The sequence below is a fragment of the Leptonotus elevatus genome, chromosome 1, assembly GCF_054856555.1.
Source record: "Leptonotus elevatus isolate MCC_2025b chromosome 1, RoL_Lele_1.0, whole genome shotgun sequence".
Classification (NCBI taxonomy): domain Eukaryota; kingdom Metazoa; phylum Chordata; class Actinopteri; order Syngnathiformes; family Syngnathidae; genus Leptonotus; species Leptonotus elevatus.
Window position 1 is genome coordinate 51080928 of NC_141239.1, and position 23917 is coordinate 51104844.

At 38.7% G+C, this 23917-nt stretch overlaps 1 protein-coding gene across 3 annotated transcripts; it reads left to right on the top strand.

The window, feature by feature from the left end:
- The first annotated feature begins 1220 nt into the window (after window positions 1-1220).
- LOC147184328 (choline transporter-like protein 2) lies at window positions 1221-22340 on the top strand. 3 transcript variants are annotated; one of them, XM_086068252.1, is made up of 23 exons: window positions 1234-1397; window positions 10211-10623; window positions 11860-11908; window positions 11992-12065; window positions 12161-12245; window positions 13561-13645; window positions 13759-13872; window positions 13995-14055; window positions 14527-14650; window positions 14786-14869; window positions 14963-15075; window positions 16722-16853; window positions 17616-17715; window positions 17838-17930; window positions 18042-18126; window positions 18255-18517; window positions 18591-18685; window positions 19361-19464; window positions 19550-19623; window positions 19714-19784; window positions 19997-20085; window positions 20201-20285; window positions 21595-22340. In XM_086068252.1, exons 2-23 carry the CDS (start codon window positions 10590-10592, stop codon window positions 21699-21701), a joined length of 2121 nt encoding a protein of 706 aa, XP_085924378.1. In that variant the 5' UTR covers window positions 1234-1397; window positions 10211-10589; the 3' UTR covers window positions 21702-22340. The 3 variants fall into 3 exon arrangements, with proteins under 3 accessions (XP_085924368.1, XP_085924378.1, XP_085924360.1); XM_086068234.1 differs by lacking the exon at window positions 21595-22340 and adding an exon at window positions 20764-21474; XM_086068242.1 differs by lacking the exons at window positions 10211-10623; window positions 21595-22340 and adding an exon at window positions 20764-21474 and having other exon boundaries at window positions 1221-1397.
- The last annotated feature ends 1577 nt before the right edge of the window (window positions 22341-23917 follow it).

Sequence of the window (23917 nt, forward strand, 5' to 3'; positions counted from 1 at the left end):
CTTTGTTCTTTCTTTTTTGCAAATTATATTTATTTTCACAATACTGTCAACACATAATACTGTGCATGTAAATTAACTAAAACGTTTGTGAGCAGAAGCCTCTGTCAAAATGATGTTATGATTAAAAATGCAACCAAAAGCAAGAAGATCAAACTGCTACTACTTTAACTACTTTTAGACAAAACAGCTATTGTTTAATTGGGTTCTTTATGGTTCTCTGCACTTGTATCTAAATTGCGCTCTACAATGATTTCCTCTCCAAATTTAAAAGTTGTGGAATCTCTGGAGTTGAACATAAAGTCATACAATTTTAAATTAGACCAAAATACACATGGTGTCAGCACACAAAACCTCAATATAGCTCAGTAGACCTTATTTCAGTGGGCACCAAAGTATGATACCTATTCCAAAAAAAGGGCCAGTTTCATTATGGTGTGTTAGTTGAAGAAACAAGTGAGAAGAGGAAAAGATACACTAGAAATGAGTGTATGTTACGTAAGATGTACAAGTGTAATGTATTTTTTTTTTTATTGAACCCATTTTACAAGGTCTTTAATGTATCACTTGAAAGATCATTGTTGCATTTTGAGCTGATCCATCTGACTGACATTGGTCAAGCAGCAGACTCGTCACCAATTGCAAGGCTTTTCCCAACTGCTCAGAATACACCACATTCACAATTTAACTTGTATTCAATGTGGTTGTCACAATGTTGCTTAAATAGGGCAACTGCATAAGCATCTTCTACCTCTGCAGGCTGTCGTGACTCAGGCAATGGTAGGCTTGCGTCTACATTACAAATGAATAGTTTGCATTTATAATTAATGTTGCTTGGGACTTTATGGGCCAATAAACTATATGCCATGTCACCACTTTGAGGGTGGGGCCATTTTTGGTGTCAGTTTACTGCTGCTTGCGAATAGCTAAAACTAAAAAAAACATCTCCTTTCTGTGTGTGTTCAGTAGCTGTTAACCTATTTGTAGTAATATCAAAATAAAATTTATTAAGAATGTGAACGAGAATTTAATAAATAAATAAATACAGCCACAGTACAGTAGCTCCAACCCTTTATGTTTCTGCCACTTAACGGTTTTGTTATGAAGAAGCAAAACACCATCAGGTCTCGCTCCTTGTTACTTATTGGCTAAGCTCCACGCCAATCATGTGCACACTGTGTTGTGATTGGTCATCATTCGTGTTGGAGAGATACCCCTTTAAACGGTAGTAGGGCAGTCAAGATTTTGGAGCGGACTTTTACCCTGTGTTCAAATGAACAGAAGTCCTTGACGATTACCACTCCCAAGGCTGGAAATACACTCAAACCATCGCCTATGAGCCGTTTTGTGTGACCAGAAACATTCGGAGACCATGGAACTAGAAGAGAAGCCTAAATACGGTAACTTCATTATTTCATGCGCTGCTGTAGATGTTCCACAATTGATGGCCAGCATTAAATTAAAAGCGAGTTTACGTGTCAGCCACTCCAAACATAGCCGCACCAAATTGCATTATTCTTCACAATAACGTAAACAAATCCACATGTTTAATGGTGATTTAACGCCATGTGTTCGGTTATTACTTCTACGGGCTAGCTGGCAACAGCGGACCACTTTCACTCGTGCCACTGCGTTGTATATGTGCAAATACAGTGATAGTAAACTACAGTTACAGACTTGGAACTTAGCTACTGCTTTTAACCCAAGCAACTCAAAATAAGACGCAGGAATATAGAGTTTAAATTCATGCGAGTGGTGTGTAACCCGTGTTGTGGGGCTCCGGCTCAATGTCCTAAAACAATATCCTTCGCTTGTCCAGTTGCTGCCACATTCCTCACGTTGGTATGGCAGGCAACTGAGCTGACGTCCAGCTTTGTACGGGGTGCAGCACAGCTTATTAAAAAAAATACCTTCAACATGGGCATGAGGTCAATTTTTACAGCTAGCTGTTCCCTGCGCCTTTGTCCCACTTCTTGTGTTGTTCTGCTGTAATTAATGTAGACCTGTCATCATTCCCACATTTCAACATACAGTGCTGTGTGGTATCAAATAAAAATACAAATGCAAAAGTAAGAAAGATGTTGCGTCGTGTATTTACATACTGCATAGCCAAAATGGTTCAATGGAAAGTCTGTACAGTGTGTATGTCTATTGTTTAATGTCCAAAATACACCAGATTGTATCATAGGTTCAGATTCTTCTTCAGAGAGCGACATTGTTGTCAGTGGTGAAACGGCTGCAAATTCCTTGGAAGAAGTGACTGTGTTTTGAGTCATCCTTGAGTCATCCCTGAAAATCAACTCAATAATTTAATTATATCAATACACGACACTGTCCTGTTATTATGGCAACATTGATTGCTGTGATGATCTTGACACTTGAATTATTCAGACATTAATTCAATGAAATCACGACTCGGTGTCATGTTTGGTTTCTGTTTTTGGTTGTGTGTCTCCCTTGGTCTTGTTGAGTGTAATCCTGCCCTTCCTCGTGTCAACCAATCCGTGCCTTCAGCCACTTGTGTCTTGCTCCAGGTGTGTCTTGTTGTGTCGTTAGTGTGTGTGTATATAGTCTCCTGTCTGGATTGGATCACTGTCCCTGTCACCACTTTTGTGTTTTGTTGTTACTTTGATTTTTGGTCTTTTCAGATCTTTGTTGGTTTTGTTTACCCAGTACCCTTGGTAGTGTTTTTGTTAAATAAATAGTTTTCAGCATTACATGCATCACTGCCGTGGTTCTCCTGCCTCCCTGCATTTGGGTCCTCCACTCCGCACCGTGACACTCGGAATAAGAAGTGATCATAGGAACAAATGTTTTGAATACTTGACTAAATTCAGGTCATTTTCATAGTAAGCATTTGGTAGCGAAACTTGTAGTTTCCAAATCCTTAGTTTGGGCATAGATGGTTTTATGAGCATTTTGATACAGTTCAATGTATGCAAATTACTCATCTCCATCTGGTCCTCTGTTGTGCCTTACCCTATCTAAAAATTTATTATATTTATCCAATAATTCAAATAAAGATTACATACTTGTTTGGTTATGGTCTTTTCACGTCTAAAGTTTGTTTTCTCTGGTCCTGGTCTGAGTCAATTTATTGGTTTGTAAACTTGATCAACTTTCCTCCGTTTTTTTTTCTCACAGTAAAAAAATCAGGCTGATCAATCTGCAATACATCAAATCATGCGAGCTAAACCGAAGATGTGTTTTGGTTGGTCGGCAATGTCATCTTTTTAGGCTGAACTTGGTTCATGTCGTGGTTGCAGTGTGTTCGAGTTTGTTAGGAATGTTACTGGATCGTTGTTTTTTTTAGGTCTGTGCTCAAAGGGAACATATTCTATAAAAAATACATTGGTGTAATATTCAACTTCAAAGATGGTGTCTTTGAAATGACTGCCTGTTAGAAGAGCTTCACTCATTTTTCTCATAAATTTTTGCCACCCCTTTTGTTGTTTGATGTTCACTGTTGTGTGGACCTGTTGTGGACAGTTTTTGATGTTCTTGGCAGTAACAAGCAGAAGTTTTTCAATCATCCCCGTTTTATATTTTTGTCGGGAGGAGAATGTTGGTGCCTCTGAACTTAATGCGATGGAATGGCAACGTTGAGCTTCGCCACGTGGAGCCGAGTGCGTTCAGGGCAAGCTATGTAGAGGTGATGTTAAAAAGTACAATGAACCAAGTTTGAACCATTCATTCTGGCTTGTTGGGAGATTTACAGTTGCTTGTTTATTTTCAAACTCAAATTGTAGTGAGTGACATATTGCACATTCTGATCGCAACGTCTATGATCTTGGCACCTCAAAGGAGACTCATCTCTTGTCATCTCTCTCATCTACTAACAGTTAAGGGTTGGGTGACAGGATTTTATTTTATTTTTTTTTGATTAGAGATGTCTGGTAATTTAGGATTGTATTGTTTTGTGTGTCCGATTTTTAGCCCATCCTGATTGAAACTGGATGGCCCTTTTGTGTTCTGAACAGTCCATGCAGCACATGAAATCCGATTTTTACGGGACGGATTGCAACAACTTTCTGGAGGTAGTTTCATATCCGATTTGGACAGGATGTGTCTCTCTCTGTACTTTCTGACTGACTTTCTCTAAAGTGTCTGTTATGTGGAACTACACACTAAACACACAGAACTGATTTTACAGTCTGTAACGTCAGTTTATGCCATACAAAATCCAAGACCACAAGCGCTGTATCTCTGCTGCTTTTTGGTCATAACTGAAATCACAATTATTCATTTATTTTTTGGCACAAAACAAGAAAATGTTTAAATGTTAAAAAAAAAAATATATATATATATATATATATTTGAAACTATATAATTATGCAAGTTCTTTTTGGACTAAACAACATTTCTAAAATTATTTATTTAAATAAAGAAAAGTGCTAATGTATACATTAAAACAACTAAAAAATAAATTATTAATAATCGTTTTTGGTTGAATATGCCAATTTTGTAATCATGGAGGGCAATAATCGAAACCGTAATTGAATTTCGATTAATTGCACTGCCCTACATGCCCGATTGGTTTCTCCCATGCTACGGCAGTCAAATACCTAGACGGCTCCACATGCACAACCGGAAACAGTGAATTATTACCTCGTCGTAGCCATAGACACATGGTCGTAAAAATGTTTTTAAAAAATTCAAAAAATGGCGTACTGTGTACATTTTACAGTCCTCACATGCTTACACGCTTGTGAGTAACTAGTCGGGCAGTACGAAGCAGTAAAAAAAAAAATAATGTTTGCAATAATATGACGTCAGACACTCTACGTGCTGGCTGACGCCTCCGTTTGGCGGCTTTTCTACAAGATGAGTCAGTAATAATGTGGCTAGCTTTGACTAAACCCTGAAAAAAATATCCCAAGATGTCAACAATAAGAACATCTTGGTGTCATTATTTAAATTCGTTACGTATTTTGTGTTAGTCTAGCTACCATATTCTGTTGAAGCCTAAGCATTATCTGTAGGATATTTAACTACCCGGAAGTATGTGCTGATTTGTCGGTCATGTAGTTGAGCCATAGGCTGTGTCTGTTATGTGGAACTACACACTAACACTAAACCAAGTGAAGATGTCAAGCAGGGCTTCAGTTAGCTCATGAGCTATCTGGTGGCTAGAGAAAGGATGATTTCATAGCTCAACATGGGCAGATGAGAAAGATGTGTGATACTTGATTGACAGTTGAGCAGGGCGTGGCTCTCGTACAGCCAGCAGACACATACCAAATTTACAAGGCATTTTTATTTTGTATTTTACATTGACTGTAATTAGCAGGGACCAACGGGTGCTTGGGTGAAAGTAGTTATACTTTGTGTTTTTCAAAAAATTATCCATTATGAAGTTTTGAGCGTATGCCATTGACATGTAAAAGAAGGCATTGGCTCCTAAGCTTTCTAACATGGACACATGCAGTGTAATATAAATGAATCGGAATATTGAAACACACTACGCTATTGTTTAAATGGGAAGTCAACCCAAAATAATATTTCTTTATAATAACATGTTCAATGCAGCCCCACTAGTCTAAACACAGTATTCTGATTAAAATTGTGTTTGTAGAGTATTAGTTAAGCAGCCAAATCCACCCATTTTCATCCATCTTAGGGGTAACGACCACCTGTTTTCTGAAGCTGAGCCGTGATTGGTTGTTACATGAGCCCTGAGCAACTGTGATGTCATTTTCAGTCGACAGCAAGTGGCAAAATGGCCGCCTCCTGAGATGGAGGAAAACAGGGGGATTTTGCGGCTTCATTTATATTCTACAAACGTAATATTAATCAGAATACCATGTTTAGACTAGTGGGTGATCATATAACATTTTGGGTTGACTTCTCCTTTAATGTAAAAAACAACAACTAAACAATGCTATTTACTAGGCATTTTAAAGAGTATACTTCTCAAGCATTATTTAAATCACACTAAAATAAAATGAAATCTACAGATTTAATGTGAATTTAAGAGTGATAGAGGTTCGAGTCATTTTTAGAGGTACAAGTATGGTGACTTTTGTTGTCTTTGGCTTGAGTGAAGAAAAAAAAATCTACGGGCCAGTTTTTACACTCGGATGGAAAGTTCCTAAACATACCGCCCACAATGTTGAACAAATCTGGAACTTGCCACTGAAGAAATCTTTTCATTGGTTCTGAGCTGTGGGCTCCACATGATGGAGCAATTTCAGTTGTTTAAAAAAAAAAAAAAAAAAAATACTTACCACAATGCCCTGCTTCAGATGAGCTGTAATTAGAAGCCATATTTAGAAGAGTGCTTTGAAAACACGATTCAAATTCTCCCTGACTGCCCGTCTCATGTCATTTGTTAACTTGCACGAGTATTTGATTCAGGCTTATTTATTTTGTTGTTTGCTGAGCTTTAGTACAACTTTTTTTTTTTTTTTAACCCACTGATCACAAACAACCAAGACTCTGGTAATTGTAGCCACCTGTTTCTGCTTAAAGTGCTGGGTCCTAACCCAGACAGGATCATGTGAGTTTGCTAACTGGGGTTCGTGCCAACTGGCTAAGCTAGCTGGTCGGTAATTTAGATGTTAAAGTACTAGTAGGTTTTTTTTCCCCTCTGCCAGCCAAATATGTTGTGTTAGACACATTTAATTTTGAAATGTGTCATTTGACAATGTTATCTCAAAGTATCGGACAGTGTTGTCTATAAAAAGCTATTGAAGAGTCCTGTTGAGTTGTAATAGATGTCAAGGCCATCATCATGGTGATGTTTCCTTGGTGAGGACTTCAACTCCCAACAGCCTGTAATAAAAGATATGTGGGACACAGGAAGGGGAGCAGCTGCACATTTGAGATGTTATAAAAATCTGCCCACGGTTCAGTCAGTCTAAACTTTAAAAGAGAACACTTCAGTTTCTGCCTCGTGTGTATTACTTGTCATACTTTTGGTAACTCTATTCTCAGTATTTGCAGTACTATACAAAATAGCAAACACATTTTGACCCCCGCCCAGTCCACACTGGACCCCCTATACATAGCTAGCTAGATCTATAAATAGATAGATGCATTATTTTTTTTGCTAAGAAATTAATTTAATGAGTAAACACCAGTGGTAGTTTCACAAAGCTTAATTTTAGATAATGGGGTGTACTTATTTATACTGTGCACTATAGAGATGGATCATAACAATAGGCACTAAGCACGATAGGATCTGAACCACAAGAATTCTTTCCATTGCTCTAGAGTTCAATATTTATACTCCGTATCAAATTAAGACCTTTCCCCAGATTAGCCCCACCATGTTTCTCTTCAGGCCTAGATACACCAATCCGACGTCGGCCAAGTAATTCCCCTCCATACCATCGGCGGCGGTAGTCATTATTCCTAAAGGCAACTGGAAACCTCTTTACGGGGGGCAGGATATAAAAACGGAAACAATGCATATCGGATACTTTTACTAATTACAAACAGTTGCTATACTTCTCAAGTATAAAAGTAAATCCTACTTGCTATATCCAGTCGCGTCCCCATGTCATGCCATAATTTGGTTTTTCATACCTTTGTCGGCATACCCTTTTAATGGTAATATCATACAATTCCGGTCTCTCTTGAACCAGGTTGACGATGCGCAAAATTAGCGGGGGAAAAATGGTCCAGGCTTTCCATCAGTACTGTTTATCCGCGTTCGTCACTTCCTCTTTTTGCCCCGTGTGCTGATTCGCTAGCTAACAGACAATCACAGTGATCAAATGCCCCGACGCCAATTCAACATGTCAAATTTGCTGGAAACGCAAATTCGCCCCCCGACATATTCCAACTCGATCTGACTTCACGACTTCAGGGGTGCTCAAATTCGGTCCTCGAGAGCCCCTATCCAGCCTGTTTCCCTCCCGCAGCACAGCTGAATCTAATGATCAGCTAATCAGCAAGCTTTGCAGAAGCCTGATAATGATCCTGATCATGAATCAGGTGTGTTAGTGAAACATGGAAAACAGGCTGGATAGAGGCTCTCGAGGACCGAACTTGAGCACCCCTGAAGTGTTCAAACCCAATCCATTGTTTTCTCTTTGTGTTGTGTATCAGGATCTAATTTTCAGAAATAAACATCCACACATTTTTACTATTGATTTGTTTTAATTTACAAGATGACTTTACCAGATGTTTAGGAATTCAATCAGGATTTTTTCTTTTCTTTAATACGACAAAGACTGTTTGTTACTATTCAGGATTTAATTAACCAAACAAATGTTTTGGCAATCTCCAAGCTAATGTTTTAGTTCAAGGACAATAATTAGACCATTCAATAATTTAAAGCAACATCTTCTAACACAGTTGTGCTACATCAGTTTATATCACTTCAAATGAGATTTAACATCTATCACCTAGCAAAAATGAGATTTAACATCTATCACCTAGCAAAAATGTATTACATAGTACTTTTACTCCATTTTTGCATTTTTGCCAGCTGACAGTACAGATAAACGGTTAACCACTGTAATGCAAACAACGAAACTTACTTGCTATTTGTGGAATCCAGGTGGTGTCTTTTTTTTCTTTTTTCTTTATTCCTTTTTTAGCCTTGAAACTAAACATGCGTAATGAAGTTAAATAGACTTTTTGCTCAACTGCTGACAGCCTGATCTTGTCAAACACAAAAAAAGTGTAATGAATAAATGTTTGTATTACTTTTGTTAATGCGATTTATTCCACCTTTTGTGTTTCACACCATGAAGAATGATATAAATCTACACTGTGGAAAACAAGATGTTGGGCCAGCATCTCCATTTTCTCCCTAATCCTAACCTTAACTCCAATCCATCATCCAGTCATTCGGTCCGCTCAATCTTTACATACTTGCACTTTGGTACATAATGTAACATATACATTCAACATGTAACGTCAGAACCAGCAAGGCATTCTTTGCATTCCTAAACACTATCAGAAGTAGTAACCTTCAATTACAACCTGAATTCCAATATTTGTCCCTTGAAATTGTATTCATTTATTTTATTCCCAACAGTCGATTTCTTTAAATGTGGGACTAAGTCGGTTAAGTGGCCACTAAAGCTCCAGGTAACAAATGCAGCATGGCCCGTCACTGAGATATCAAAAGTAGCAGCAGCTCATCTACTGACTGCTGATGGCCATTTTTTGACCGCTTATCTTATCCTCACAAGGGTCAAACAAAAATATACTCTATGTAATGTACTGTACTCTATGTTAATGGTAGACCAACTGGAAGACAAACTTTTTCTACTTCTTAATGTTGTGTAAACACTTGCGTTGGTTGTAACATGATGTCAATTGTGAAAAGGGGGATTTTCTGTAAATGGCAGCTTGATGTAAATTCCCCTTCATAAAAAAAAATTGTCAATCTTTTTTTAATAATAATTATTATTATTTTTAAGTTGAAACACATTTATGTGTTTTTGCAATTGTTTTGCGCCACACCCAGTTTTAGCTGCTATTGTAAATGAAAATTGCTTTACTTTTAAGTGATCAATGCTCTTACACAGGAAAGAAATGCCATTTTCAAACCTAATAATGTCATTTAATTTTTACAAGTTGTCTAGTTGCAAAATGTGGAATTGGATTAGCGCCTTGCAGAAAGCTTTTAGCAGATTAAAACTGTTATCACAGACGCCACTGCATCTTAGAAATGCCACTCAAACCTTATTTTTTTACTTTTTTTTTTTTTTTTAACTCACAGGATGTCTGTTGTAACTTAATTGTATCTTGCACAAGAGGGTTTGATGATGGAGTAAAGCCCAATTCTGAACTGGTAGGTCCATTCGCAGTTCAATTGCTCAGCAAAACAAAATGGAATGGAAAAGTTCAGTCATGTTCCATAATGTCCCCATCTGTTATAGATACCCATTTAGTCACACTGTGGGCTCTTTGTTAAAATCATGAATTCATTCACCATCTTTCTGACTTGACTGCTGATTACAGCGATTGTCAACACAACACCACAAAAATAAACTTCCATATAATAACACTGAGATTTAAAAAATAGGAGTGAATCCGAATAGAGTTACGCTACTAAGCAAATGAATTGCAATTGATCTCATTATCAGAAGTTCAATAGAGATAGGGCCAATCGTTGCTCCACAAACAACAAGTGAAGTCCAAATTTCCCCAGCTTTTCAGAAAACACATGTTTCTGATCACATCAACACAACTTTCCTTTATTTTCTTTTTATACACCAGCAGTTGGTTCCCTCCCATTCTTTTCACACAGACACGCCTCTCCTGTGGCCCTCCCTGACTTCCTGCAGATGAGTATACACGTCTCCTCTGATCTCTGGAGTCCAACAACAAGAAGCCAAGTGAGAGAGGGATTCTTTTAGAGGTGGGAGGAGATACACAGGTGGAACACTGATTGGGAAGAGCCACTTGTTTCAGGATAAAAAGGGGGGGCAAGAGAAAGGTGGAGAGTTGTTGACTGGCCAGGCGCTCAAGGACAGGTTAGACTGGTTTCTACCCACACGATTCTTGCATCTGCTCGCCTGTTGAAAAACGGCACAAGTGGAAAGAAAGCGCCAGATAAGTGTCCTTGGAAGGAAAGTAACAAGAGTTGTCTGCACATTTCAACATTAGCCACAGAAAGGAATTTCAAGATGCCCGAGGAAGGCGAATTTTATGGAAAGCATGGTAATTACCCTTCCTGCTTAAGTTTCGCATTACCCTTGAAGCATATTTGTGTATTATGTAACAGTGATGAAATGTTTAGCGTGATACTGGAGTAGCATTAACAACAGGCTTTGTGGAAGAAGTTTAGGAGTGTACCGCTGATTATGCAGGTGTGAAGGACCATTTGTGTTGTTTTGTCTCTTTTTGGCTTGAAGCAGTCATACACTACCACTGACAAACTGGACCATTTAAAACAGATCTATTGCTTTAAAAATATACAGTACAGAAAGCACTGGATGGATTTGATCAAAGCTAGGCCTTGTTGGTTCCCATTCCTCTCAACTTTGTAGAGTATCAACTGTAAGCAACACGATGGCATCATAGCGTGCATAGACAACAAGAAGCACTCACAATGTTTCAGGAAGTGGTTAAGAGCCACTCTGATAAATGCTTGCTGCAGCATTAATCCCCTTAAAAGCATCCATAATTGATATGCAAAGACTACTGTAATTTGTCTAGACTCCAGACTGAGCCATTTCTTCATACTATATATCCATCAATCAAATATTGGTAATATATTCCTGTGCTGGTTATAACACAGCTTCCTCTGTTTTCAAATATGAAACTGACACTCATTAGCTTTCTTTTTCAAGTAGTCATGGCAGCCATTTTCTTTTGCGGTATATTGAATTTTACACTATCTTGCGCTTAACACTTAAAATTGAATTCGAATAGCATCAGAGCACAGACATTTTCCAACGTTGAACAATCATTTGTAGCTGTGGCTAACGGTGTGAAGTAGGAATTGGTTAAGTACTTCGCAATCCAACTAATTTACCAATGTGACCTCCATTGTAAAGTCAATAACTTCACATTTAGTATGTGTTTTTAAATTTGTAATCTTGTTTTGAGCATAAGTTTCAAGCAACTCCATTGTCTGTTTAAAATGTAGTACAAGAAAGGATTAAGTGACCTCTAGTGGCAGTGCATCTCCCATTTACTCATTCTTTCTCTGGTTTTGCTCTCTCTTAGTCACCAGGGAGGAATTTGCTAGGTTGCCAGGCGTGTCTGCCTGTAGGGAAAATGGGAGGAAGACTGGAGCGCACTGCTATATATGCCAGTCTAAATTCGGTTCCTTTCTAAAGGTCCCGCCATGTGTCCGTTTTGATTACAATGTGTGTTTTCTATGTGACTATTTTACAGTAAAATGTAATTGTGTTCACTCAGAGATTGAATGAACTTCCCTCTGTTATACAGGCGAGCCAAGGAAGTATGATCCTACATTCAAGGGCCCACTCCAGAAAAGGTGAGAGGGGAATGATTAGATTTGATCAGAAATTTGATTAATTCCCCCACCCTAAATCCTCAAAAATATGCTCTTGTCTCCAGGGGCTGCACAGACATCGTGTGCTGCATCTTCTTCATTATTGCCATATTATTATATATTGCAGTTGGAATACTTGGTAAGATTTTTTTTTTTGTACACGCACAAATATTTTCTGCAACAATAATAACTTAGCTTTTTTTTGTGTTATTTATGTATGTATTTTTTTTTAAGCTTGGTCACAGGGTGACCCCAGGAAGGTGATCTATCCTACAGACAGCCGAGGCCAGTTCTGCGGGCAGGCTGGCACCCCACTCGAGTGAGTACCCCCCACATGCTAAAGTTAGCGTTACGGCCGTGCATAACATTTGTAGTCCATCCATCCAAATGCACTTTATTTTTTTATAGCTTTACTGAGGCCCAGCCAATTTGCTATGCTTATAGAGTTCACGTCATTTATGTAGTTATTAATAACATAACATGGACACAGCATGCTATTATCATTCTTGAGGAAGAAAACAATTTAAGATATCTATTCATCCCCCCATTTTCTGTGTATTGCTTGCACTCATTTGGGTCATGAACAGGGTTGGGAGGGATACTTTTAAAATGTAATCTGTTACTGTTACAAGTTACCTGCTAAAAGATGTAGTTAGTAATGTAATCCAAGTACCATAATATCAAAGTAATGTAACTGGATTACTTTTGGATTATTCCAATATTGAGTATGCTCATGAAGACAAAATAAAAATCACCACAATATATATTCTATACAATGTGCCCCTACTATTTGCGGGTGATAGGGACCGGGCAGCCGACAAATAGCAAAAATCCTTGTGTAATTAAAAAGCATGTAGGCTATTGATTGATTGAAGGCCATATGCTGTTTTTGAACAGTCACTGAAAGCAACCACACAGAGATAGATAGATAGATAGTCATCCAATGAGGATGACAATGTGTGACATCAACTGCAAAATGAACTTTTATCCCAGTCACAAGTTTAGCCGCGCATATGTTGTGCATGATGTTTAAATAGAGAATTGGTGGGAGGAAGATTTGTTTGGAAGGTGTAACACTCATTATGGTTGTAGGCTAGCGGGCTAGCTAGCAAGAAGCTACAACGCGTAGCATGCCTCTGGACTCTCAGATCAAACTTTCGCGCCGAGTAAGTTCCAGTGAATACCGGTCGCCATTTCCTCCTCCTGTCCGTGAAGCTTTTTCAAACTGCCCGCGTGTGGAGGACACGACTAGTCAGTTCGTTCGTTCCCACCTCCCCGACAAGTAGCAACGGTCCCACTCGCGAGGGCGTGCATGCGCTCTCTCTCGCTCTCTCTCTCATCGTAGAAATTGTAATCCCCATTTTTAATAAATGTACCTGTAATCTAATTAGATGTTTTTTTCTGTAACGGAATACAGTTTAAAAAAAAGTAATCTGATTACGTAACGCGGTACATGTATTCCGTTAATCTCCAAGCCTGGTCATGAATAAGATGGATCCTATCCCAGCTGACTTTAAATTAGAGGTGGTGTAGATCCTCACAAAACAAGAGGCTTCATATTCAGTTTCATTTACTTGTAAATGGCTCACACTAGCATGTGAATTTGTGTGTTGTTGTTTTTTTGCCTTTACCAGGAACAAGCCATTTTTATTCTACTTCAACATCATGAAGTGTGCCAGTCCCATGGTGCTGCTGGAGTTCCAGTGTCCAACCACACAGGTTATTCCCCCCCTCCCACACTACACAGGTCTTGTTGTGCACCATATTGTCAACTGTGGCTTAGTGATGACAACATATTTCCTGCACTGATGCCACTCTCCTTCCCCCTTTAGATGTGTGTGGAGAAGTGCCCTGAGAAGTTCATGACGTTGATCAAAGCTTACAGCAACAGAAAGGACTTTGACTACTACAAGTCCTTCTGTAAGGAAGGTGTGACTAACTCGATGGTGGGTTTTCAGTTTTCCTAATAAACTTTCAAAGTATCATGTACAAGTTTTATCACCTACATGTTGTTAGAAATATAATTGTTCCCCCACACAATGTCTAACCAGTTTGAACATGTTTTTAGGCTATAACCGAAATCCTCAAGTTAGGTTTGTGTCCTGCCATGCTGACCCCTAGCAAACCTTGTGAGTTCATTCCTTTTGTCAGTTGACTTCTGCTTTTTTTTTTTTTTTTTTTGAAATGCCATGTAGGACTTATTTTCCCAGTCTAGAGCATATATCAGAAGTGATACCAGTGGATATTCCACCACCTTTTCTACCATTGACTTAAACTTTGTAAAATATTGCCAAATACATTGGCTTGTGAGGTTTTTACTTATGAAAATCCCTACATAAAGTGCTCACACTGTGGCATGAAATGGAGATATTGTAATGTTTTCTTTTCTGTACAACACACTGGCATATCAAATCTCATGTGAGCTAATGAGCAATTCAACCATCAATCAATGTTTTGTATCAGCAAACTACTCCATCCCCACTTCTTTGAAAAACAGTTACTTTATTAGATTTGTTTCAAGTACATGTCCCATGCATGCAAAGTTTTGCCCATAAAATACAGTTTGACCAAGTTTTTCCCCTCGTTCAATTTTCTTTCAGTCACCCGTAGATGCTTCCCAGCTTTGGGTCAAAAAGGAGGAGTGATAACTGTAGGGAACAACTCTCACTTTGATGATGGAACTGGAAAAATGAGAGATGCCAAGGATCTTTTAGACGGAGTGAAGTGAGTGCTGGCGTTATTACACTGGAAAAAAACGTGATCCTCCATAGTTTTCTGAAATATTTTTAAGCTATGACCTTCCGCTTTAAATTATACAAATCATACGTAAAGCTCAGTCTTTCTTTTTTCCCCCTGCAGAAATGCAACTGTGGTTATTGAAGCTCGCCAGGTGGTCATGAAAATCTTTGAGGATTACACGCAGTCTTGGTACTGGATCCTGATGTAAGATGCTTTTCAAAATGTTGAAAGCTTCTGCGGAACGCATAGCTTGATGGCTTACTTCCTTTCCCTGCTCTACCTCCTCACTCTCTCCAGAGGTTTGGTTATTGCAACCGTCCTCAGCTTGGTCTTCATCGTCCTGCTGCGCTTCCTGGCAGGGATCATGGTCTGGGTCATGGTAGCCTTGGTGATAATAGTTATAGGATATGGTAAGACTTAATCAATTAATTTCTTCCTTTTCTTTTTCTTTTTTTTTTTTTAGAGAGAGAGCTCAGTATTGTTCAGTCGGTAATGTTACCGATTCGACATGTCATCATCATTGCTCTCTCTCTTTTTTTGTCTTCTCTTTTTCTTTTTCTTTTTTTTGTGTGCTCATTAATTCACCTAAAACCTATTAAAAATCCCATACTGTTCACCTAAACCGAATAATTCAGAATCCAGCTAGAGTTGTCAGGAGACCACAGGAAAGATCAAAGAAAGAAAAGTGAAATCCAGCACTGACCAGACATCACCTACTACCCACCGGGTTACCTGCCAGAATCTTTCACCAACCCCACAAACATCTCAATTCCAACAAATTAGGGATCAATTCATTTCATGGATATATTGACTGTGTACATAAATATATGTATTTATGCAGTTACAATTTTTTTTGAATAACTAAAATTCACATAGCATCCACACCAAATAAATGCAGTAGCCTATACCATTAGCAATCATGATACATAAACCTACCACGGCAAGTCACAAATGCACTTATACTGATAATGGAATGGAGATATTGAAAGTCTTCACACCCCTGTTCAAATGTTTGTTTTTTTTGTGATATAATTTCACCATTCATGTGTCCTGCAGTACAACTCCATGACAAAAATCTTATTGAAAGTTGAAGTAAAACAAAACATGTAGATGTGCTCACCATCTAGTGGGGATGTGACTGTTCAGAAGTAACCTTTCACATTTGAACGCGCTTAAAGGGAGTCGGCATAATGTGCCTCTGATTAAGCCCAAATAAATTACAGCTGTTCTAGTAGGCTTTTTCTGACATTTGTTTGCGTTCTAGTAGAAGCTTTTGCGCCAATGTTATTTGGAACTGCTCATAATTTTCTCCACCTCGTCTAAGGTCCAAGTTACAGCAGGGGGGAGAGACAGCCAAAAGCATGATGCTGACGACCATGTTTTCACTGTGGTATTCTTTTTAGTGATGAGCAGTGCTGCGTTTGCACCTTTTGCAATTCTGTCCAAAAAGTTCAGTCTTTGTCTCATCAAACACCACAAATTTCCCACATCTTTCACTTCTTTAGTTTTTTCTTCCCTTTTGAACATCCGGGGCTGTGCGGTTATGGAGGAACTGTATGTTTTTGCTTCTTTTGAAAATGAGTATATTATTGAATACTGAACCCATCCATGGTTTTTAAAATAAATACTTAGATATACATTTGGTTAATTTAATATCACATACAAGAGTTGCATCATGCATTCCATAATGTTTTAAACACTGTCGTAAAAATGATCTTTTGTAGGTAAATGAGGTAACCAGAATGTTAGAGAAAGCTGTTGGTATGATTTAGTTCCACAAAATTGCATAATATATTAACAAATTTTTGCTAAAAAAACAAAAAAAAACCATTTACTTTAGCTACTGGAGTCTCAAATTGTGCAGGTATATTTAACATTGTGTAGTGTTAATAAATTAATGCTTGTGTTGCATGACATTTTCAAAACACATTTCCTGATTGTACAGTTTTGCTGTTACAAAAATGTGATCCCGAGCAACACCCATTAAAGACCTCCAAAATATCGCAAAGGTCCATGTTTTAGAGTGAAAAAGCTGAATTTTTCAATATTTATTTAGGTATCTTCCACTGCTACATGGAGTACGCTGCCCTGAAGGGAAGGCCTGGTGCTGATGTGACCCTGCAAGATCTTGGCTTTCAGACAGACTTCTCAGTCTACCTTCAGATCAGACAGACATGGCTGGCCTTCAGTAAGTTAAACATAATCTTGCAATCATCCACTTTTAGGAAGCCCTGTTTCCACCGAGAAGTGCAGATTGTCAGTGTTCTGCATACAAAGTATACAGCGTGGTGTATGGAACTAATCACAACATCCATAGTCAGTCTAGTTTTTTGATTATCCTTCAGTCTGTCTACCTGTTTTGTTTTTGTTGGTAAAGGATAGCTTACTGTACATGTTCACTTTTTTTATTTTATTTGCATAGCTCAATGTCGAGCTGTTTACAGCACGGTCGATTGATTGGTTTAAAGACGCCCTTCACTTCTGTCACCATAGAATTGGAATTCGAAGAACAACCTCCTTTTTGCTTCTGTAGCCACATTCCACGATAAATGTATCCAATGCAAATTAATAGACAGCCTTCATTGTAATGTAACTTGTTGTTGTGATACTGTATGTCACGCTATTACCTAGCCCAAGGGTGGGCGCACTCTGTCCTCGAGGGCCGGAGTCCTGCAGGTTTTGGATGTTTCCCTTCTCCAACACAGCTGCTATATAATCAGATCCTGTTGATTGGAATCAGCTTGTGTTGGAAGACGGAAACCTGCAGGACTTCGGCCCTCGAGGACCAAGTTTGCCCACCCCTGGTTGCTGCTATATGGCTTGTAATGGAAACACAAGATCAGGATTTACCATTTCAAACTGTACTTTTTATTTTTTGTGAGCTCAAATCTACTGTATAGTAAATTAATGGATGTTCTCTAATCCTGCCGTTGCTCTTTGTCCTTTTTAGTGATCATTCTCGCCATAGTAGAAGTTATCATCATCCTTCTACTCATCTTCCTCAGGAAAAGGATCCTAATTGCCATTGCACTCATCAAAGAAGCCAGCAAGTAAGAGATCACTTTTGAACTGTAGCTTGCAATGTCTTGAAAAACAATGGCGCAGAACATTTAGCCACCAGGGACTTGGTAAATAATTTAAAGGAGAAGTGATGGTGGTGATGTGTTCACAGGACGATTGGACATGTGATGTGTTCCCTCCTCTACCCACTCTTCACGTTTCTCCTTCTGGCTATAATCATCGCCTACTGGGCCACCACAGCTGTGTATCCTTTTTTTTTGTCACACCTCAAGTAGTTGCTCCATAACGGAGCGTCATTGCCTCATTTGTAGCAATTATTCTCTTCATGATGGTTGTCCTTGATACTACTGTTCAGTTTCCTGTCGACTTCAAATGAACCCATCTACAAAGTGTTCAACGAGACGGCATGTGAGCACTCAAGGAACACATGCGATCCAGCTGTGAGTTGTCGACTTTTGTGAACTTTATAATAACGCGTCCAACCATCTCTTGGTTGTAAAATGTTGGAACATTTGTCTTCATGTCTTCCTTTATGTGGCCAATTAATCTAATTGTTTGATCTGCACAGAACTACACAACCACAAGCATGAAAGCGCAGTGCCCCGACTCGGAGTGCCTTTTTGCCTTCTATGGGGGAGAGACTGTTTACCACAAATACCTGATCGGATTGCAGTTCTACAACGTCTTCCTCTTCTTTTGGTGCGCCAACTTTGTCACAGCGCTGGGACAGATGACATTGGCGGGGGCCTTTGCCTCCTACTACTGGGCTTTTGTCAAGCCAGACGACATGCCTTCCTTCCCCATATTTTCTTCTCTTGGGAGATCTCTCAGGTGTGTTTTTGTAGCGCATCTTCCTTCATTTGACAGACCAGATGTGGCTTGAATAACTTGTGTATTGTTTTAGGTATCACACAGGAACCCTGGCATTTGGCTCTTTGATCCTTTCAATCATCCAGATCATTAGAGTTCTGCTGGAGTATCTGGACCATAAACTTAAAGGTCGGGCAATTTTTGTAGACATTTTAATATTATGTAGACTAGTCACTACTTTAGATTTTAAAACATTGTTTAAATATACACTAACTGTGATTCCCCCCCAGTCATTAGGAAAGAGATGACTATCAATATGCAGCACTTTATTTGCATAAATCTCTGCCAATGTTCACTTGTACAACATTACTGGAATGTCACAATGTCCAATCACTAGTTAGCTAGTTTTCGAACAGGGCACCATTTGGTGACTCCTGGGATAGACTCTAAACTGGGTGTCAGACTAATTTTTGTTGCAGGCCACCTTGTAGTTACGGTTTCCCTCAGAGTGACTGTGAAACCATATATGATGAGACAAAAATGTATATGTACAACAAATTGATGAATAACTTGTTTTAAAATCAGAAGTCAAGGATTAAAGTTGTCCAAATTACTGTAAAAAGGGGTGCTGCAATATTTTAAGATTATTTATTCCATAAGAAAATTTGAAATTTTGGGGGATTTTACCAAGAATCATGAAAGTTAATGGACAAGATATGATGTAACTGGACAGATCTACAGCGCACAATTCTTGAGTTTGACACCTGCTGTAGAGCATGACCGTCATAAAACCATACGATATGCCTATGTTTGTTGCCTCGCTCAGAAGATTCTTAATGGCACATCTTATTGTTTCCCTTCCAGGAGCCCATAATAAGTGTACCAGATTCCTCATGTGCTGTCTCAAGTGCTGCTTTTGGTGCCTGGAGAAATGCATCAAGTTCCTCAACAGAAACGCCTATATTATGGTGAGTTGTCTGCGTTTTAATTTGATCTAACTCCTAGAACCTAGCCTTTCTAGTAAGACTTTTTTTTTTTGCATTTGGCCACTAGGTGGCGATATATGGCAAAAACTTCTGCACGTCTGCCAGAGATGCCTTCTTCCTGCTCATGAGGAATATGATCAGGTTCATGGTTTTTTTTTCTTCTTCTATTGTGTATATAAATTAAATTGAATGCTGTTTGCAGGTCTAAAAAGACTTAATTGTATTTCCTAGGGTGGCTGTGTTGGACAAAGTAACAGACTTCCTCTTGTTTTTGGGCAAACTGCTCATTGTTGGACTCGTGGGTGAGTGTTTGTCGTCTGTGTTCTTCACGCTTGTTTAGAAATTTGCCTGAGGCCTTCACTCTTTTTAAACCACAGCGATGACTGCAAACATACACTGATTGTATAATTTTTAGTTTGACGTCACAAAATCAGAACTCATTGATCTTGATGAAAAGACAATGACACCATTGTGGCATTTGGACTGCTAAACTTGTTTGCTTCTCCCATTACAGGGGTCTTTGCTTTTTTCTTCTTCTCTGGGAGAGTGAAGGCCTTTGAGGACACTGCCCCACATCTCCACTACTACTGGGTACCGATCCTGGTGAGTCATTTACAAATACACTTGATCATTACATAATCATCAATAAATTATGATGCAGGAGCTTTCTCACCATGTATAACTTTTTATTTTATTTTTATGCCTATATCTTGACTAGACCGTGGTGGTTGGCTCCTATCTCATTGCCCATGGATTCTTCAGCGTGTACGCTATGTGCGTGGACACACTTTTCCTCTGCTTCTGTGAGTAGAACCTCCTCACTGGTCACTTAACAATCGTTCATCACATAAAACACTCTACATTAAACACCAAGTTTTGCAAATACTGTGTTTTGGAAGTTGTTCAGGACTTGATCAGAACTTCATCCTTGAATTATTGCTTTGCTTTTGGTGTTGGGCTGTCTGCATGAAAATGGGTGTCTTAACAAGAGAGCAATTAATGAAGCTATCATTTCAAAAAAATAACATTCTGTGGCTTACTAAGTCTTCAAAATGTATTTTTCTGAAAAGTGATTGTGGTAACTTTTTTGCTTGCTTGCCTGCTATTTGACTTTCTCTTTTTGTCTCTTCCCTCCTTCCATTCACGTCCCTCAACGCACTTCCATCTACCTTACTTCCTGCCCATTTTAACACCTTCTTTCTCACCTTGACTTCATAACTAAACGTCTCATCCATTCACTAACACGCACACATTTACACACAAACTCCCACACAAATCAAGGTGAAGACCTGGAGCGTAATGATGGCTCAGCGGCGAGGCCTTATTACATGTCCACTACTCTCCGCGAGGTTCTCTGGAAGAACAAGGCGGACGGTCCAACATCTTCTGCTCAGCTACAGGATGAAGAAATCAATGGGGAGAAACAATTTAAGGAGGAGGACGCATCTTTCATAGACAAAGATTAGATTTGACTTTGAAACTTAAGAGACGGGTCTCGGTTTGAGCCTCATGTCTCACGGGCACACTCAGAAGTGGCAAGTATCCGAAACAGGGAAGTTTATTGACCAAGGAAGTCATCTTAAGACGGCGGAATATTGGTACTGTCGACGCGTCTCCAAATGATTTGTGTGGAATGTCTCCATTTTCCTGGAGTGTTCAATGTGATGGAAAAAAGCTTTTGGGGTATGTGATTGGCTGTAATGTATTCCTGCTGCTGGCCAGTAGCCATTTGACACCACTTATGTGCCTACTTTCCTAATTTGATGATCGTCTGAATGCATCTTTGAATGTAAAGGTTTAGAATTGAGAATTAGAAGCTTTAAAATGTTTGACCTGTACTAACAATTGATGACCTAGAAGCTTGGTTTGCCTTGTACTGTCTGCATTTCAGTTTTTACTGTGAATCTACCTAGTTTGATGGCAACACCTCACAACTTTTCACATGTTTGCCAATGTACTTGATATAATAAAGCAGAATTAATGGCAACAGGATTCTAAGATCAAATGTGCTGTTTTGAAGTAGTCTTAGAGATTGTTTTATTAATGATGAACACATTCAAGTAATACGGTTCCATGATGTCTGAAGTTACCATCTTTTCTTTCTCTCGTCAGTGGAGGATCTTGAGAGGAATGATGGCAGTCCGGAGAGGCCATACCTCATGCCCGAGAGCCTCCGCAAAGTCCTGAACAAGAAGAACAAGAATGCACCAGCTCAGTAGAGCATGTCCTCCCTGCCAGCAGCGATGGCATTCATGTGGTGTGATTTGGTAAATAGAATCGATCAATCAAAAGAGCACAAGCAAAAAGGTCCTGATGCTTCTCGGAACCCTCAGGTTTTAATCACATTTATAAAAAAAAAATAATAATAATTTTTTTATCTATATATATGAGCAGTCTAAAAGACTGTTAAGGAAATCAGACGCACAGTATATCACACATTTATTTATTATACAGCTTTGTTCATTTAACAATGTTTAAGCTTATTGTATATTGCAGTGTAGTAAACATCCATTTTATTAATACTTTTTTTGCAAGTAAAAGCACCAGCACATGTATATTTTTCCATATTTGAGAAGTACATGAAGGTAAGCTCGAAAGCAATGTGTGATATTTAGTTTTGACAGTAAAGATTTTCTTTGAAAATGTAGGATCTTGCATGACTTTAAGATTTTTTTTTTTTTTTTTTAACTCCAAAGCCATTGTACGACCAAGGTGAGGCAGTGTACACACTGCATGTCACGTCTGATGTGTTGAAACATATTTTGTACTGCTTTTAAGGTCATTTTTCTGACTGCTTCTTTGTATGGCTTGAATTGCAAATGTTTTTGAAATAAAAGTGAACTAGTTTTGTACATTCATTTAATCTCTATAGTTATCATTATCAAAGGTGGGCGCGTAGATGAATTTTGAGAGTCTGTCATTCGGCAATCAACAATCGGGACACACTTTCGTCATCGCCAATCCGTCAATATTTCAAGCCGAACTATCCATCATTCGTCCAGGTCTGACAGCATACGTCTGAGCCCTTATATTGGTACAAAGCGGGATATGTTGCCTATTAGTCAACAGTTTGCAAGTCCTTTTTTATTTAGGTTTGGATTTTCCTCCTAATATAACTGCTGAGATTTGCCCGTTTTATTTTCAGCAGAAGTTTATGTTTAAACTGTTACAACACATGGTCCCGGTTTAAAAGCAACTTCCATGTGCGATTTCAATGAAATGCCAAAATAACGGCTGTTTTCTCCAATATGATATAGCAATGTACTTCAAAAATCAGCATTTGCTTAGAAACAAAATACACAAGCCAAGTGTGTGTGGGTGTGTATATATATATATATATATATATATATATATATATATATAATAAAATAACTCCATATAGTGATTATGGTTTTCAATCAAAAGCCTGTCAGCATGCTCGGGGAAAGATCATGTGACCACAGGCAGGACAGTAGCTGAGAACACCTGCAACCAAGGTATCATATTCCCAGTGATACAGAGGTATTGACTTTCAAACTTTTGTTTACTTTTGCTGGTTGATTACTGAGACATCCGTTTGCCTTTCCTTTCTATGGCAGTAAATTAGTTATACATTTATGCAGGGAATTTTACAGGGAGTCCTCTGTCCCAAGTTCCCAATGTACGATTTTTCCAGGATATGAACAGCGTGCTATGAAACTTGTTTGGCAGCTGTAAGAATATGTCGTCCCATGGTACTAAAAGGAAAGCTCAGTGACTATTTATGGCCTCAAACTTTTTACAGCCTCTACACTGTATTGTTTCTTTGCTTTGGAATCGATTGTTGTAGCAGTGCTGACCCCACTCAGGGTTACGAACAAGTGTTAGCCTCATGTGTGCTGCAGGATCTATGAATTAATTTGGTTGTGTTTGCACTCTGACTGATAATTCAGGAGTCACCTCACAAAAGGTTGTTTTCTCAGCAATTGTGCGTCATCGGTCTTGAGTGATTAATAAGGCCTGCTGGCCAGTGAGGGGTGGCTTTCACTCCAATCTCCATGGAGAACACCTGAGCAGCCTGAGTGGAGCCCTTACAACGGGCTGGTATGCACTTGATATGAGCCACCGTTTCCCTGGCAACCCAAAGGATAACAAACAGCACGTGGGTAATATCGAAGTGAATATCTATCTATGACAAATATTTAAATATCAAAGGGCAATAATGAAGGCAGTTTCAAGTGCTAGCTAACACCTGAGAGAAGAAGCCTTTTTACAATGCCTCAATTTGAATAAATCTGTCATAAATTTCAGGGAAAGCTGATCAGAAAATGGATGGATGGTATTACAAATTCAATGGTAAACATGCATAGGTGGATTGAAGGAACACATATTACTAAAGTATTATTGAGAATGTTGTTTTTCTAGTTTGCTCCCACATGACCACATTGTTATATGGTAAAACGATCACTATCTGCAT

Bases quoted from the DNA above. Each gene is read 5' to 3' on its own strand.
- LOC147184328 (XM_086068234.1), top strand. From the start codon at position 10,590: ATGCCCGAGGAAGGCGAATTTTATGGAAAGCATG. The intron at 13,646-13,758 runs GTTATTCCCCCC...TTCCCCCTTTAG, and splicing joins TCCAGTGTCCAACCACACAG to ATGTGTGTGGAGAAGTGCCC. The intron at 19,624-19,713 runs GTTCATGGTTTT...TGTATTTCCTAG, and splicing joins CTCATGAGGAATATGATCAG to GGTGGCTGTGTTGGACAAAG.